Genomic DNA, 16,053 nt, shown 5'->3' on the forward strand with positions numbered 1-16,053 from the left:
CCTCTTGTCTGTGCAGGTAATATCTTGCTGGTGGATGGGACTGCATGTGGAGAGATAAAGATCACAGACTTTGGGCTGTCTAAGATCATGGATGATGACAACTATGGTGTGGACGGCATGGACCTCACCTCACAGGGAGCTGGCACATACTGGTGAGACACGACACACAACACATGACACACAAATAGTTATATTAGGTTTTTTTCTATTGTATATTGCTTTCTTCATGTTTTCCTCTTGTCCAGGTACCTTCCCCCAGAGTGTTTTGTAGTAGGCAAGGAGCCTCCTAAGATCTCTAACAAAGTGGACGTCTGGTCGGTCGGGGTCATCTTCTTCCAGTGCCTCTATGGACGGAAGGTAAGCACTCACACTCAATAGGGTACCTCTGAAGTGTACTCATTTTATTTTTCTCAGTGATCAGGGCCTAAAATGAACACCTGCCAAATGCAGGTAGATTTTGGCATTGGCGGGTAAGATGTCTATTTTACCAGCCACGTTGGCGGGTGGTCAGGGCTTCACAGTTTGAGCATTTCACTCGCATTTGTGAATAAAAAAACTTTAATTATGATAATGTATAGTCAAATACTGCAGTAGTTGTTTTCAAAGTAAAAGTTGGTCTAATTTACTTAAAGCAAAAATCTACTGAGACTTTGTCCTTATGTTTCTTGGCTATTTCCATTGTTTTGTTCACAAGCGAGGTTGTTTTCTATGTTTGAGTTTCTACTGCTAGGGAGAGAAGACAATGCTTCTACTAACTAGTCAGACTCAATCTCACAGGAACAAACATGACTGGAGGTTACCACGGTAACCCCCCCGCCCTTAAAGGGGCAGGTGAACATATTTGTCATCTGTGACACATCTGTCATCTGTGACATTTCGGTTAAAAGACTCAGGTCACAAAAAATGAAATTAAACAATATACCACATTACTTCTTATTAGTAATGCATTTATTGTTTTAGAAAAATTGCAAAGCATAAGCATCTGTAATTTCTTGTAAAATAATTTACCACAGTGGTTGGTAGACCAAAAGGTTAAATTTAGGCCCAGTCAGTTATACCTCAGTTTTGTTTTAACTGTGTGTGTGTTCATGCAGCCATTTGGCCATAACCAGTCTCAGCAGGACATCCTTCAGGAGAACACCATCCTCAAAGCCACCGAGGTCCAGTTCCCTGCCAAGCCCCAGGCCAGCACAGAGGCCAAGGTGACTCATACTTACTCTGAATTGTACACTCGTCAGGACATGTCTGAATGTGACTAGGACAGACAAAGCATGCGAAGCTGATCCATATTCTATAGATTAACTAACATCTCTCGCTCCATCTTCCTTCTCTATCTCTCCCTGTCAGGCGTTTATCCGGCGCTGTCTGGCCTACCGTAAGGAGGCTCGTTTCGACGTTCACCAGCTGGGCACTGACACGTACCTCCTCCCTCACATGAGACGCACCAACTCCTCAGGCTCCCTTCAGCCCGCCTCCTCCTCAATCTCCTCCTACTGAATGGCTGATGGACATGACTGACAGGCCCAACGGTCAATCCTATAGCAGAACTGATCCTAATATGGGAAATGGAGTGGTGTTGGGTATTCAGAATCCCCCAGCCGCAGTGAAAGGGACGTGAATTTGTTTGGCTGAATAGAATGGATGACACGTGAGATGGGGAAAGAGAAAGACAGAGTGGAGGTGGAGACAGTGCTAATGTTTCCAAGTAGCTTTGCACTGTGTTCTGATCCTGAAGGTGTACCTGCGAGAGAGAGAGAGAGAGAGAGAGAGAGAGAGAGAGAGAGAGAGAGAGAGAGAGAGAGAGAGAGAGAGAGAGAGAGAGAGAGAGAGAGAGAGAGAGAGAGAGAGAGAGAGAGAGAGAGAGAGAGAGAGAGAGAGAGAGAGAGAGAGAGAGAGAGAGAGAGAGAGAGAGAGAGAGAGAGAGAGAGAGAGAGAGAGAGAGAGAGAGAGAGAGAGAGAGAGAGAGAGAGAGAGAGAGAGAGAGAGAGAGAGAGAGAGAGAGAGAGAGAGAGAGAGAGAGAGAGAGAGAGAGAGAGAGAGAGAGAGAGAGAGAGAGAGAGAGAGAGAGAGAGAGAGAGAGAGAGAGAGAGAGAGAGAGAGAGAGAGAGAGAGAGAGAGAGAGAGAGAGAGAGAGAGAGAGAGAGAGAGAGAGAGAGAGAGAGAGAGAGAGAGAGAGACTCTACCCCTTGTGCATGCCATTGGACATGCTGTGTCAGTTGCCATGGGGACTTAAGTGGGGCTAGGCCACACCCCTTGCTAATGTTGAACTGGGCTCTTATTGGTGGAGAGGTAAACAAAAAGCAACACGGTTAGTTGTTTATTGGAATCCCCATCAGAAGTCCATTCCTAAATAGTCCACTAGCTTCTACTATAGAAGGCACTTCCTGTAGATCTGAAGGGATTGGATAGGCATTAAACTATCTCCACCTTGTGCCTGGATAGGCCAAGTGGAATGTTCTCCATATTGCTTAGACCTCTGCAGTCAGTTCAGATCTACACCAGTATGTTGGTGCTAGAGGTCGATTTGGGATGTGGCTTGAATCCCCAGAATAGATCAGTTGGTTTGCCAGACTCACAGTAAACCTTGGACTAAATTGCACTTATAATCAAGATGATTTGGTTTCATGGACATGACTTCTTGAAATAGTCCTGGACTAAGGCTAAGCTTCAGTCCCAGACTGTCGGACAGAAGCTCATATTTAATATGTTCATAAAGTCACGTTTTTAGATCTTGAATCAAGAATGAAATCTACTCCTGGATTAATATAATCTGGCTGTGTGAAAGAAGTTGGTTTTAGGCAGTTTAGGTCCTCCGTGGATCCTTCCCTCTACAATGTGCTGAGTGTTAGGCCTGTTCAGGCAATGATGTCTGTTTAGCAGAACACAATGAAACCATATAAGGATCAGCTTTATTGTAAAGATTAAGGTTTCAATACTCAAATCATCTGGAGGAAATTCAATGTACATTTCATGTGTAGGAGTGACATATCTGCAATCTCAGTCTGTACAGGGGGTCAAACACACTCAATGTACTGAACTCTCACTAGGCAGTGCCCCGTCTGCACCTGTTCTCAAATGAATAAAAGACAAAACGCCTAGAAACATAATTCTCTTATTTCCCACTTTGCTTTGAAATTGTACCCTTCCCTTACTCTGTTTTATTGTCTATTCTACCTTCACGTTTTATATTGTAGATGGGAAATAACAGGTGAAACGTTGAGCACATGCAAAGCTTTAGCAAGTCCCACTTGGTTTCTCATGTCTCCTTGTTCATTTGTGCTACAAAAGGATTTTTTTTTATTTTGCTGCTATGTAGATGTGGCTTTTAGTTAAGATCTATCTGTATGAGCTACCTCAGGTACAGATAGTGCAGACCCGTGCGAACAGGAACACTCTAGGGCCCTGAAGTGTATAGCCTACTCTTTAGTGGCCCTTTGAAGTGTACACTCCACTGTGGTGAGAAGAATAATGCTTCTGTATGCCAGGAGTTCCAATAACGTCAAACTGTTTTACCACAGCAATGTTTATTAGTAGTCTGGAAACCATGTGTCATATATATAAAGTTGTATAAAACTGTTCTATATGAAGGAAAAGCGCAGTTTGATGAAGGCTCTCTTCACTAACACTTTACTTGAAGTCTGTCATAAGGCCTGCGTAACACTGACATAACAGGTGTCATAAGGAGTTATTACAGCATATTGGTAGTGTACTGAATGTAAGTGTTTATATTGGAAGACTGGAGCGTTAAACAGACCATAAACAGGAGCCACAGCAGTTGAACACCATGTAAACTGGTTTCACCACTGTCTGATACATACAGATACGAGAATGAATGGGAGGCAATGTCAGGTCCTGTCATTCATATGCAATAAAGATTGCCCTACCAAGGTCACCGCCTTTGGTTTGTGCGCATAATGTCTCCCACAGACAACACACGTTTATCTAGAAAAGTTTTTCCTGATCCAAGACTTGGATCGGTCAGATGCCGTAGTGGTCAGTCACACCTGATGAAAGCATGGCAGACAGATGCCATTTGTCAAAAGGCTGGGAGGTCAGTTACAACCATAGACTTGGATAACTTCGCATCGTTCCATTATGGCGTCTGTGAGCATCTCCATTTTGAACTAGTCAACTTTCATCTACGAGATGGCAAAAAGGGTGCATACTGCCACCTAGAGTGTGTTGTTTGAACAGGTAAAAAGCCAAGGTTGGAGATTTACTGCCACCTGGAGTTAAGGAATGTTTCCTCACTAGTTTAATTCATTGGCTGATCCCTCCTGATGACCTGGATGGAATTATGTGATCCTTCCTTAACCCATCAGAGGTCCCACCCAGTTGAAGTCCTCAATGGTGCTGCCCATACTAAAACAAGTCCTCTCTATAGTTACATGCTGGATGATTGAAGAAGGCTTCTTCAGCATGTTGTCTAGTGAGTAAACACTCGTCAGGAGAGAAAGGGGAAAATGTAAGGCTGTGGATTGAGGGATTAGGAGAGGAGTGTCAGGCCAGTCCAGGGGTAAGTGATGGTGTAATGTCAGTCCAGTCCAGGGTTCTCCACGGTAGTCTTGTCTCTGGGTCCTCCTGGCTCTGAATGGACCTGAGCTCTAATGTCCATCTGGTTCCAGGTCCTTCTGAGCCCGTTCCTGCTCCCAACGCTCTGGCTGCTCCTCCCTATTGCCACTGCAGAGCTCCCCGGCCCAGAGTCACTAGAGTCACCCTCCTCTGGAGGTTTGGAGCTTCTAGACTTGGAGTGGGATGATCGAGAGAGCTGTGGTGGGGAGAAATGATATTACATAATATCACTATTACTGTAGTGACAGTTACATTATTACTATTAATGTAGGCCTGCTAGTAGTTTAGTCATTAATTAATCAACTAATTAACTACCAGCCTTTCTACATATTGTGTGTGTGGTGAACGCTCACCTTTCTGATCCCTGTGATGGTGGTGAATGTTCCATGGTTGGGCTTACACCTGAAGTACCTGTTACCATGGAGACTGCCTTCATTTTCTCCACCTAAAGTTGAATAGGAAGAGGTGTTACCAGGGCTGGCTCCAGGAATAAGCAACATAAGCGGTCACTTAGGGCCCCGGGCAGCTAGGGGGCCCCCAAAGTAATAAATGTATAAGTATTATTTTAAAAATTAGAAGCTCAGTCGAGGTCTCAACATACTGTTGAGAGTTAAAATAGTAGAACACACAATGTGCAAGTTCAATGTGTGTTTGTGCATCAGAAATATTTTTCTTATGTCAGTCGCCATGTCAGCTGACAATTTTTAGATTGGTAAATGAATCTAGCCAGCTATCTAAACTTGTAATCATAGCCGAATACCGACCAGGCATGCAGGGCATGTGCCCAGGGGCCCTGAACTCCAAAGGACCCCCATTGAATTTGTTAGTCACTCTCACTCTGATACACTTCATGACCAAAAGCATGTGGACACCTGCTCATCGAACATCTCATTCCAAAATAATGGGCATTAATATGGAGTTGGTCCCACCTTTGTTGCTATAACAGCCTCCACTCTTCTGGGAAGGTTTTCCACTAGATGTTGGAACATTTCTGCGGGGACTTGCTTCCATTCAGTCACAAGAGCATTAGTGAGGTTGGGCGATTAGGTCTGGCTTGCAGTCGGGGTTCTAATTAATCCCAAAGCTGTTCGATGGGGTTGAGGTCAGGGCTCTGTGCAGTCCAGTTAAGTTCTTCCACACCGATCTACAAACCATTTCTGTATGGACCTCACTTTGTGCACGTGGGCATTGTCATGCTGAAACAGGAAAGGGCCTTCCCGAACTGTTGCCACAGAATCATCTAGAATGTTATTGCATGCTGTAGCGTTAAGATTTCCCTTCACTGCAACTAAGGGAACTAGTCCGAACCACGAAAAACAGCCCCCAGACCATTATTACTCCACCAGTTTTTTTATTTATTTTATTTATTTGTTACATGCGCCGAGTACGTAGACCTTATAGTGAAATGCTTACTTACAAGCCCTTAACTAACAATGCAGCTTTAAGAAAATAAGTGTTAAGTAGAAAATAAAAGTATCAAATAATTAAACAGCAGCAGTAAAACAATAGTGAGGCTTTATGCAGGGGGTACCAGGGAACAGAGTCAATGTGGAGGCTATATACAGGGGTTACCGGGGAACAGAGTCAATGTGGAGGCTATATACAGTGCCTTGCGAAAGTATTCGGCCCCCTTGAACTTTGCGACCTTTTGCCACATTTCAGGCTTCAAACATAAAGATATAAAACTATTTTTTTGTGAAGAATCAACAACAAGTGGGACACAATCATGAAGTGGAACGACATTTATTGGATATTTCAAACTTTTTTAACAAATCAAAAACTGAAAAATTGGGCGTGCAAAATTATTCAGCCCCCTTAAGTTAATACTTTGTAGCGCCACCTTTTGCTGCGATTACAGCTGTAAGTCGCTTGGGGTATGTCTCTATCAGTTTTGCACATCGAGAGACTGAAATGTTTTCCCATTCCTCCTTGCAAAACAGCTCGAGCTCAGTGAGGTTGGATGGAGAGCATTTGTGAACAGCAGTTTTCAGTTCTTTCCACAGATTCTCGATTGGATTCAGGTCTGGACTTTGACTTGGCCATTCTAACACCTGGATATGTTTATTTTTGAACCATTCCATTGTAGATTTGGCTTTATGTTTTGGATCATTGTCTTGTTGGAGGACAAATCTCCGTCCCAGTCTCCATCAGGCAGACTCCATCAGGTTTTCTTCCAGAATGGTCCTGTATTTGGCTCCATCCATCTTCCCATCAATTTTAACCATCTTCCCTGTCCCTGCTGAAGAAAAGCAGGCCCAAACCATGATGCTGCCACCACCATGTTTGACAGTGGGGATGGTGTGTTCAGCTGTGTTGCTTTTACACCAAACATACAAAAAGTTCAATTTTGGTTTCATCTGACCAGAGCACCTTCTTCCACATGTTTGGTGTGTCTCCCAGGTGGCTTGTGGCAAACTTTAAACAACACTTTTTATGGATATCTTTAAGAAATGGCTTTCTTGCCACTCTTCCATAAAGGCCAGATTTGTGCAATATACAACTGATTGTTGTCCTATAGACAGAGTCACGCACCTCAGCTGTAGATCTCTGCAGTTCATCCAGAGTGATCATGGGCCTCTTGGCTGCATCTCTGATCAGTCTTCTCCTTGTATGAGCTGAAAGTTTAGAGGGACGGCCAGGTCTTGGTAGATTTGCAGTGGTCTGATACTCCTTCCATTTCAATATTATCGCTTGCACAGTGCTCCTTGGGATGTTTAAAGCTTGGGAAATCTTTTTGTATCCAAATCCGGCTTTAAACTTCTTCACAACAGTATCTCGGACCTGCCTGGTGTGTTCCTTGTTCTTCATGATGCTCTCTGCGCTTTTGACGGACCTCTGAGACTATCACAGTGCAGGTGCATTTATACGGAGACTTGATTACACACAGGTGGATTGTATTTATCATCATTAGTCATTTAGGTCAATATTGTATCATTCAGAGATCCTCACTGAACTTCTGGAGAGAGTTTGCTGCACTGAAAGTAAAGGGGCTGAATAATTTTGCACGCCCAATTTTTCAGTTTTTGATTCAAGGGGGCCGAATACTTTCGCAAGGCACTGTACAGGGGGTACCAGGGAACAGAGTCAATGTGGAGGTTATATACAGGGGGTACTGGTACAGAGTTAATGTGGAGGCTATATACAGGGGGTACCAGGGAACAGAGTCAATGTGGAGGCTATATACAGGGGGTACCAGGGAACAGAGTTAATGTGGAGGCTATATACAGGGGGTACCAGGGGACAGAGTCAATGTGGAGGCTATATACAGGGTGTACCAGGGAACAGAGTTAATGTGGAGACTATATACAGGGGGTACCAGGACAGAGTCAATGTGGAGACTATATACAGGGGGTACCAGGGAACAGAGTTAATGTGGAGGCTATATACGGGGTGTACCAGGGAACAGAGTCAATGTGGAGGCTATATACAGGGGGTACCAGGGAACAGAGTCAATGTGGAGGCTATATACAGGGGGTACCGGGGAACAGAGTTAATGTGGAGGCTATATACAGGGGGTACCAGGGAACAGAGTCAATGTGGAGGCTATATACAGGGGGTACCGGGGAACAGAGTCAATGTGGAGGCTATATACAGGGGGTACCGGGGAACAGAGTCAATGTGGAGGTTATATACAGTGGGTACCGGTACAGAGTCAATGTGCCGGGGCACCAGTTAGTCGAGGTAATTGAGGTAATATGTAGGTAGAGTTAGTGACTATACATAGATAATAAACAGAGTAGCAGCAGTGTAAGAATGGGGGGAGGGGCAATGCAAATAGTCTGGGTAGTAGTCTGTGACTAGGGTGGCTGGAGTCTGACAATTTTATGACATTCCTCTGATACCGCCTGGCATAGAGATCTTGGATGGCAAGAAGCTTGGCCCCAGTGATGTACTGGGCCGTACGCACTACAGTCTGTAGTCCCTTGCGGTCGGAGGCCGAGCAGTTGCCATACCAGGCAGTGATGCAACCAGTCATCACCAGTCATGCTCTCGATGGTGCAGCTGTAGAACCTTTTGAGGAGGATCTGAGGACCCATGCCAGATCTTTTCGGTCTCCTGAGGGGGAATAGGTTTTGTCGTGCCCTCTTTATGACTGTCTTGGTGTGTTTGGACAATGATAGTTTGTTGGTGATGTGGACACCAAGGAACTTGAAGCTCTCAACCTGCTCCACTGCAGCCCCGTCGATGAGAATGGGGCCGTGCTCAGTCCTCCTTTTCCTGTAGTCCACAGTCATCTCCTTTGTCTTGATCACGTTGAGGGAGAGGTTGTTGTCCTTGCACCACACGGCCAGGTCTCTGACCTCCTCCCTCCCTATAGGCTGTCTCATTGTTGTCGGTGATCAGGCCTACCACTGTTGTGTCATCGGGAAACTTGATGAGTGCTGGGGTCGTGCCTGGCCATGCAATCATGAGTGCAGGAGGGGACTGAGCACACACCCGAGGGGCCCCCGTGTTGAGGATCAGTGTGGCAGATGTGTTGTTACCTACCCTTACCACCTGGGGGCGGTCCATCAGGAAGTCCAGGATCCAGTTGCAGAGGGAAGTGTTTAGTCCTTAGCTTAGTGATGAGGTTTGAGGGCACGATGGTGTTAAACGTTGCGCTGTAGTCAATGAATAGCATTCTCACATAGGTGTTTGTTTTGTCCAGGTGGGAAAGGGCAGTGTTGAGTGCAATAGAGATTGCATCATCTGTGGATCTGTTGAGTTGGTATGCAAATTGGGTGGGTCTAGGGTTTCTGGGATAATGGTGTTGATGTGAGCCATGACCAACTTTTCAAAGCACTTCATGGCTACAGACGTGAGTGCTACGAGTCGGTAGTCATTTAGGCAGGTTACCTTAGTGTTCTTGGGCACAGGGACTATGGTGGTCTGCTTGAAACATGTTGGTATTACAGACTCAGTCAGGGACAGGTTGAAAATGTCAGAGAAGACACTTGCCAGTTGGTCAACGCATGCTGGTTATCCATCTGGCCCTGCGGCCTTGTGAATGTTGACCTGTTTAAAGGTCTTACATCGGCTGTGGAGAGCGTGATCACAGTCGTCAGGAACAGCTGATGCTCTCATGCATGTTTCAGTGTTGCTTGCCTCAAAGCGTACACAGAAGTAATTTAGCTCATCTGGTAGACTCGTGTTACTGGGCAGCTTGCGGCTGTGCTTCTATTTGTAGTCTGTTGTAGTTTGCAAGCCCTGCCACATCCGACGATCATCGGAGCCAGTGTAGTACGATTCAGTCTTAGTCCTGTATTGACGTTTTGCCCATTTGATGGTTTGTCAGAGGGCATCGCGGAATATCTTACAAGCTTCCGGGTTGGAGTCACGCTCCATGAAAGCAGCAGCTCTACCCTTTAGCTCAGTGCGGATGTTGCCTGTAATCCATGGCTTCTGATTGGGTTATGTACGTATGGTCACTGTGGGGACGACGTCATCAATGCTGTTATTAATGAAGCTAGTGACTGATGTGTACTCCTCAATGCCATTGGAAGAATCCCAGAACTTATTCCAGTCTGTGCTAGCAAAACAGTCCGGTAGCTTAGCATCTGCCTCATCTGACCACTTTTTTTATTGACCGAGTCACTGGTGCTTCCTGCTTTAATTTTTGCTTGTAAGCAGGAATCAGGAGGATAGACTTATGGTCAGATTTGCCAAATAGAGGGCGAGGGAGATTTTTGTAAGCATCTCTGTGTGTGGAGTAAAGGTGGTCTAGAGTTGTTTCCTTCTGGTTGAACATTTAACAAGCCGGTCGAAATTAGGTAAACCGGTTTCCCTCATTGAGTGCGGTCTTAGTGCAAGCATCGGGTTGTGGTAGTAAATAGCTACGAAGAATATAGATAAACTCTTGGTAAATAGTGTCGTTTACAGCTTTTCATGAGATACTCTACCTCAGGTGAGAAAAACCTTGAGACTTCCTTAGATTTTGTGCACCAGCTGTTTACAAATATACATAGACCACCACCCCTTGTCTTACCAGTGGTCGCTGTTCTATCCTGCTGAAAAAGCGTAAAACCCACCAGCTGTATGTTATTCATGTCGTTGTTCAGCCACAACTCGGTGAAACATAAGATATTCCAGTTATTAATGTCCCGTTGGTAGGATATACGTGACCGTGGTTTGTCTATTTTATTATCGATTGATTTTACGTTGGCTAATAGGACTGATGGTAAAGGGAGATTACCCACTGGCTGTCGTACCCTTACAAGACACCCAGACCTCCGTCCCCAATATCTCTGTCTCTTTCTCTTGCGAATGATGGGGATTAGGGCCTTGTCAGGCGTCTTAAGTAAATCCTTGTGTCCGACTTGTTAAAGAAAACGTATTCCTCCAGTACGGGGTGAATAATCGCTGGCCTGATATCTAGAAGCTCTTTTCGGCCCCAAAAGAAACACATTAGCACAATTGGTTAGGGGACCGTAAAACGGTAGCCATCTCCTCCAGTGCCATTCATTATGCATTGGGGCAGGTAGTGTTCTCCTGGCATCCGCCAAACCCAGATTTGTCCGTCGGACAGCCAGATGGTGAAGCGTGATTGATCACTCCAGAGAACGCATTTCCACTGCTCCAGAGTCCAATGGCGTGAGTTTTACACCACTCCAGCCGACGTTTGGCATTGTGCATGGTGATCTCAGTCTTGTGTGCAGCTGCTCGGCCATGGAAACCTATTTTAGGATGCTCCTGACAAACAGTTATTGTGCTGACGTTGCTTCCAGAGGCAGTTTGTAACTCGGTAGTGAGTGTTGCAGCCGAGAACAGACACTTTACACACTTCAGCACTCTGCAGTCCCGTTCTGTTAGCTTGTGTGGCCTAATACTTTGCGGCTGAGCCGTTGTTGCTCCTAGATGTTTCCACTTCGCAATAACAGCACTTATAGTTGACCGGGGCAGAACATTTGACGAACTGACTTGTTTTGCCCGGCGTGGTGGGCCCCCAAAAGGCTAGAGCCACATCACAAGGGGCATACATCTGAAGCATCTGTTTAGAAGCCCCACTCACCACCAAATATGGTGATGAGAGGAAGTCCAGTGGCGCGAAGTGGGAGGAGATGAAACTTGACCGACATTGAATGTTTCATCGATGATAAAAAATGAGCACAATCTCAATACAGTTTTCTGTTTACAAAACGATAATCTGTTAAGAACTGAGAGCAAAGTTTTATAGACTTAACCCTTTGCCAAAGTTTTTTTTAGGGTGAATTGAGTTATTGCACACTCACACTAGGCGGAAAGCCTAATGGAAATATGCAAATCATTGCTAAAATGCACCAATAAGATCTCACTTGTGCTTGGCTCTGCCCACCTTCTTGCTTGTTCTGCCCACTATGCTTCATTTGCTCCCATTGGAAACGACCCCAATGATAAATCTTGGGTTAGAGCTAGGTTCAATCAGATTGACAATTTTTACATCCACATAGCGTTGTTTTGGCTGTGTGTGGTGGTAGAACTGCGTTAGAGCTGTCAAACCCACAAGCGGCTCGTTGCGTTACCTTATCACGGATACTGCCGTTGGAATGCCACCAAACCCCACGCGGCTATAATCTGACAAATCCCAAACAACTGCATTAGAAGTTCATGCAGCCTCATTACAAGTTCAAACACTCCAACTTGACGGATAAAATCACACCATCCAAATGTTATTGGTCGTATAAATATATTTAGCAGATGTTATTGCGGGTTTAATGAATTGCTTGTATTCCTAGCTCCAACAGTGCAGTAGTATCTAACAATACACATCAATACCCACAAATCTAAAAATAAAAGGTAATTAAGAAATATAGGACGAGCGATGTCAGAGTGTGTGTGTGTATGCATATACAGTTGAAGTCGGAAGTTTACATACACTTAGGTTGGAGTCATTAAAACTCCTTTTTCAACAACTCCTCAAATTTCTTGTTAACAAACTATAGTTTTGGCAAGTCGGTTAGGACATCTACGACAAGTCATTTTTCCAACAATTGTTTACAGACAGATGCATTCACTGTATCGCAATTCCAGTGGGTCAGAAGTTTACATACACTAAGTTGACTGTGCCTTTACACAGCTTGGAAAATTCCAGAAAATGATTTACCTACACCTTAGCCAAATACATTTAAACTCAGTTTTTCACAATTCCTGACATTTAATCCTAGAAAAAATGCCCTGTTTTAGGTCATTTGGGATCACCATTTTATTTTAATAATGTGAAATGTCAGAATAATATTTGAAATTATTAATTATTTCATATTTTATTTCTTTCATCACATTCCCAGTGGGTCAGACGTTTACATACACACAATTAGTATTTGGTAGCATTGCCTTTAAATTGTTTCACTTGGGTCAAACGTTTTGGGTAGCCTTCCACAAGCTTCCCACAATAAGTTGGTGAATTTTGGCCCATTCCTCCTGACAGAGCTGGTGTAACTGAGTCAGGTTTGTAGGCCTCCTTGCTCGCACGCACTTTCAGTTCTGCCAACACATTTTCTATAGGATTGAGGTCAGGGCTTTGTGATACCTTGACCTTCTTCCATAGTTATGCCTCTTGTCCAGATGGGAAAAGGCAGTGTGCAGTGTGATGGCGATTGCATCGTCTGTGGATCTATTGAGGCGGTATGCAAATTGCAGTGTGTCTAGGGTGCATGAAAACATGCAGTTGCCTAACATCAATGGTTTGATATTTGAGAATAATTATTTCTAACATCGATAGAGCCTAAACTTTCTAGCACTGTTTTGAACGAACGCAGTAGGGATAATAAGGGGGTGGTTTGTGACAGACAAGAGCAGCCGCTCACCTATATTTCAGCTCATACCACAGTTACACCTCCAACACCGCCAAAACATCTGCTATGCGGATGTCGACCAATGCTGGTTAATGCTCGATCTGATTGAATCCAGGCCTTATTTACCAGTATCTTTGGTGTTACTGTCACAGTTGTCATGGTGATGAGAATGCCAGATATTCACACACACCCTAAACACACACACTGCACACACACACACACAAACTCACTGGCTGTGTCCAATTCCACTCCGATATAGATGTCTGTAGACTCAGTGTTTTCCAGTGGTCCGATGAACCTCACAGCTCCTCTTCTCCTCTCCTCTCCTCTCCTCCTCCTCTCCAGCACTACACGGTCATTCACACACAGGCGGTGCTTCTTCCTGATATGCACATGCATGCACGAACGGACATACGCACCACACACAGTTAAGTTCTTTAAATCACAATTATTGTGAAATGAGTCATTAATACAGTATAATACGGTAATACACAGAAGAGAAACTAAAGCAAGAATAGAAGTGTACCTGGTGGTTAATGCCCTGGGGTCCAGCCCTCCTGCTGCTTGGACTGTGGACGAGGAGTCAGGACAGTCTGGGGCCAGACACCACCTCTCCTCCTCTTTTGTCTCCTCCATCGCTCCCCTCAGAGGTCCACATGAGGCACTTCTCCTTAGGACATTCTCTCTTTTCTGCTCACAAACAACAACAATATCAATGACAAAAAACAAACTACCACAAAAACAGCTCATCATAAAGGCTGTGACATCCTCATGTGTCCATTGTGAAGTATGATAATGAGGTCCAGCCTTCAGCGTGTGTTTTCGGTCTGATGTCTGTCCACCCTGCTCAGACGACAGGTTGCCCTTCTCCCTCCTCCTGACTGAAACACAAACAATGTCCTGACATGGTGAGCACACAGCAAAGACAGACTGAAACTTCACATTCTCCTTGGTCATAATTGCTATGAATAAAACAGACATTCCAATTCAAAGCACTGCTTCATTATGTAAAACAATTTACACCTCTTTCTCTGGGATTGCTGTCACTATGGGAGGAGTGAGGCATGATGGGTAAGGGTTGTGATCCCAGATCTTCTTCTACAGAGGGTAGAGTAAGTCTGTTGTCTTCTTGTCTCTTTTCTCCCCCTCTCTTCTTCACCCTCTCATCTCCTCTCCTGCCTTCCTTTCCTCTCCTCTCCTTTTCTCCTGGATCCTCCTTCTCATACTCTTTCACACAGGGCAGAACTGCTGTCTGACACAGAGAGAGAGAGGGTGGGGTAGTTTGTGTGTATACCTTTACGTGAGTGTTGACTTGTGAGAGAGATCATGTGTGTCATACATACCTGTCTCCTCTGAGGGGTGAGGTTGTGAAGGGGGACCAGAGGAGGGAGGCAGGGGGGTGTGGTGCTAAAGGATAGAGGGGGGAGGCAGGGGGGTGTGGTGTTAGAGCACAGGCTGCCCCTCCCAGAGCTGTATATGGAGGACACACTGGGGGAGACACTGGCTGGGGGAGAGGGGAGGTAGGGGGAGGAGGCGGCGAGAGAGACGGAGGGGAGGCAGGAGAAGGGAGAGGTGGAGTTGGTCTGGGATCTGTTGGAATCTAAGGGACCCACGGGAGCAGCCGGAGCAGTGGACAGAGAGCACATCAGCTCCTCTATTCGGGCCCTTTGGACCTCTACGGTCCTGTGCAGACTAAGATATGAGAGGAGGCGCACACACACACACACAGCAGAGTTAAGCAAAGGTCAGACAAACTCAACCGAAACAGTAAATGGTTAACTTTCTCATGGAGGAGGCAGCTGAAAACTGGTGTGAATCAGGCATGTGACAGTGGGAATTTGTTTGATACAACAAGCCTATGGTTCTCACCGTTGATTCTCGCGCAGTATCTCGGCTATACTCGAGCACAGGTGCACTGCACCTCTCCTCGAACCATTGATGAAGAACAGTACAGCTTGCGAGGCGACCTCCTTGTCCTCCTCAAGACCCCCTGACGAACTGCCCACTTGGTATAGGAAGGCAGAAATACTACAGTAGTAGAAAACTATTTGTCTATCACTTTATTACCTTTATTCAGTGGTTTTGTAGCAGTTATTGCAGCACAGCAAACAAATTGTCCCCATCACAGGCGTCCCTATTAAAAAAATGACAAGCTATATCGAATGTAGGCTACTTTACCAGTTTGACATGGTTTAGTGACGTCAACTTTAATCTAAGCTTTCTTATTCAAAGAAAAGCATAACTTCCAAAGCTGTAGCCTAGGTACCCGTGCAAGTCCCACCACGACTGAGTGAGCTCCAAATCATTGTTTCCATACCTGTCTGGGACGCACGCGAGTCAAGGTCCGAATCCAACGACCAGGTTCGGTTTCTACTGCGCTCGCGACCACTCATATCCCAGTTCTCTAAATAACAAATGTCTATTGATTTGTTATTGTACTACTCTACTGTAAGCCATGTGTTGCGTTTTTTCACTAACCCTAGACGACGTAACTCCACTTGGGGTGCGTAACACCCAATGAAACGCAGGTTGGTGGCGGTAGGTTGGCTCACAATAGTACAGATAGCGTCATGCTTTCTTGGTGAGGGTTTTAGGCTATAATTATTGTAATACGCTTGCTCTGTCTGGTCATTTTAAGCAGGATAATGAAATATGCAAGGTAAAAGCTTAAAACAAGTAGGCTAATCTATAGACAATTTATACATTTTTGAAAGCAACGAAAGTGCATATTTTG

The 16,053-nt window shown here is 45.1% G+C and overlaps 2 protein-coding genes across 6 annotated transcripts in view; one reads left to right on the forward strand and one right to left on the reverse strand.

The window, feature by feature from the left end:
• The window catches only part of LOC110530663 (serine/threonine-protein kinase tousled-like 1-B), a 28,951-nt gene extending 27,206 nt beyond the window's left edge, over window positions 1-1,745 (forward strand). For both annotated transcript variants that reach the window (XM_021613888.2, XM_021613889.2), the window contains 4 exons: window positions 17-152; window positions 246-357; window positions 1,095-1,202; window positions 1,348-1,745. In XM_021613888.2, coding sequence (XP_021469563.1) covers window positions 17-152; window positions 246-357; window positions 1,095-1,202; window positions 1,348-1,497 — 506 coding nt within the window. In that variant the 3' untranslated portion in view covers window positions 1,498-1,745. The remainder of the gene's footprint in view (window positions 1-16; window positions 153-245; window positions 358-1,094; window positions 1,203-1,347) is intronic.
• Window positions 1,746-2,119: 374 nt separating this feature from the next.
• On the reverse strand, window positions 2,120-15,937 carry LOC110530667. 4 transcript variants are annotated; one of them, XM_036986319.1, is made up of 9 exons: window positions 15,637-15,937; window positions 15,189-15,324; window positions 14,663-15,011; window positions 14,343-14,571; window positions 14,127-14,200; window positions 13,846-14,009; window positions 13,550-13,701; window positions 4,926-5,017; window positions 2,120-4,768 (listed from the first exon to the last, which is right to left on the reverse strand). In XM_036986319.1, the coding sequence occupies exons 1-9, from the start codon at window positions 15,710-15,712 to the stop codon at window positions 4,535-4,537; spliced, it is 1,506 nt and encodes a 501-aa protein (XP_036842214.1). In that variant the 5' UTR covers window positions 15,713-15,937; the 3' UTR covers window positions 2,120-4,534. The 4 variants fall into 4 exon arrangements, with proteins under 4 accessions (XP_036842214.1, XP_036842215.1, XP_021469567.2 ...); XM_036986320.1 differs by having other exon boundaries at window positions 13,846-14,200; window positions 14,663-14,726; XM_021613892.2 differs by having other exon boundaries at window positions 13,846-14,200.
• Between the last annotated feature and the right edge of the window lie 116 nt (window positions 15,938-16,053).

The sequence above is a fragment of the Oncorhynchus mykiss genome, chromosome 8 (genome assembly GCF_013265735.2).
Source record: "Oncorhynchus mykiss isolate Arlee chromosome 8, USDA_OmykA_1.1, whole genome shotgun sequence".
NCBI classification, from domain to species: Eukaryota; Metazoa; Chordata; class Actinopteri; order Salmoniformes; family Salmonidae; genus Oncorhynchus; species Oncorhynchus mykiss.

Bases quoted from the DNA above. Each gene is read 5' to 3' on its own strand.
- LOC110530667 (XM_021613892.2), bottom strand. From the start codon at position 15,712: ATGAGTGGTCGCGAGCGCAGTAGAAACCGAACCTGGTCGTTGGATTCG. The intron at 13,702-13,845 runs GTACACTTCTAT...TGTGCATATCAG, and splicing joins CCCAGGGCATTAACCACCAG to GAAGAAGCACCGCCTGTGTG. The intron at 4,769-4,925 runs GTGAGCGTTCAC...TCCCCACCACAG, and splicing joins CCATCACAGGGATCAGAAAG to CTCTCTCGATCATCCCACTC.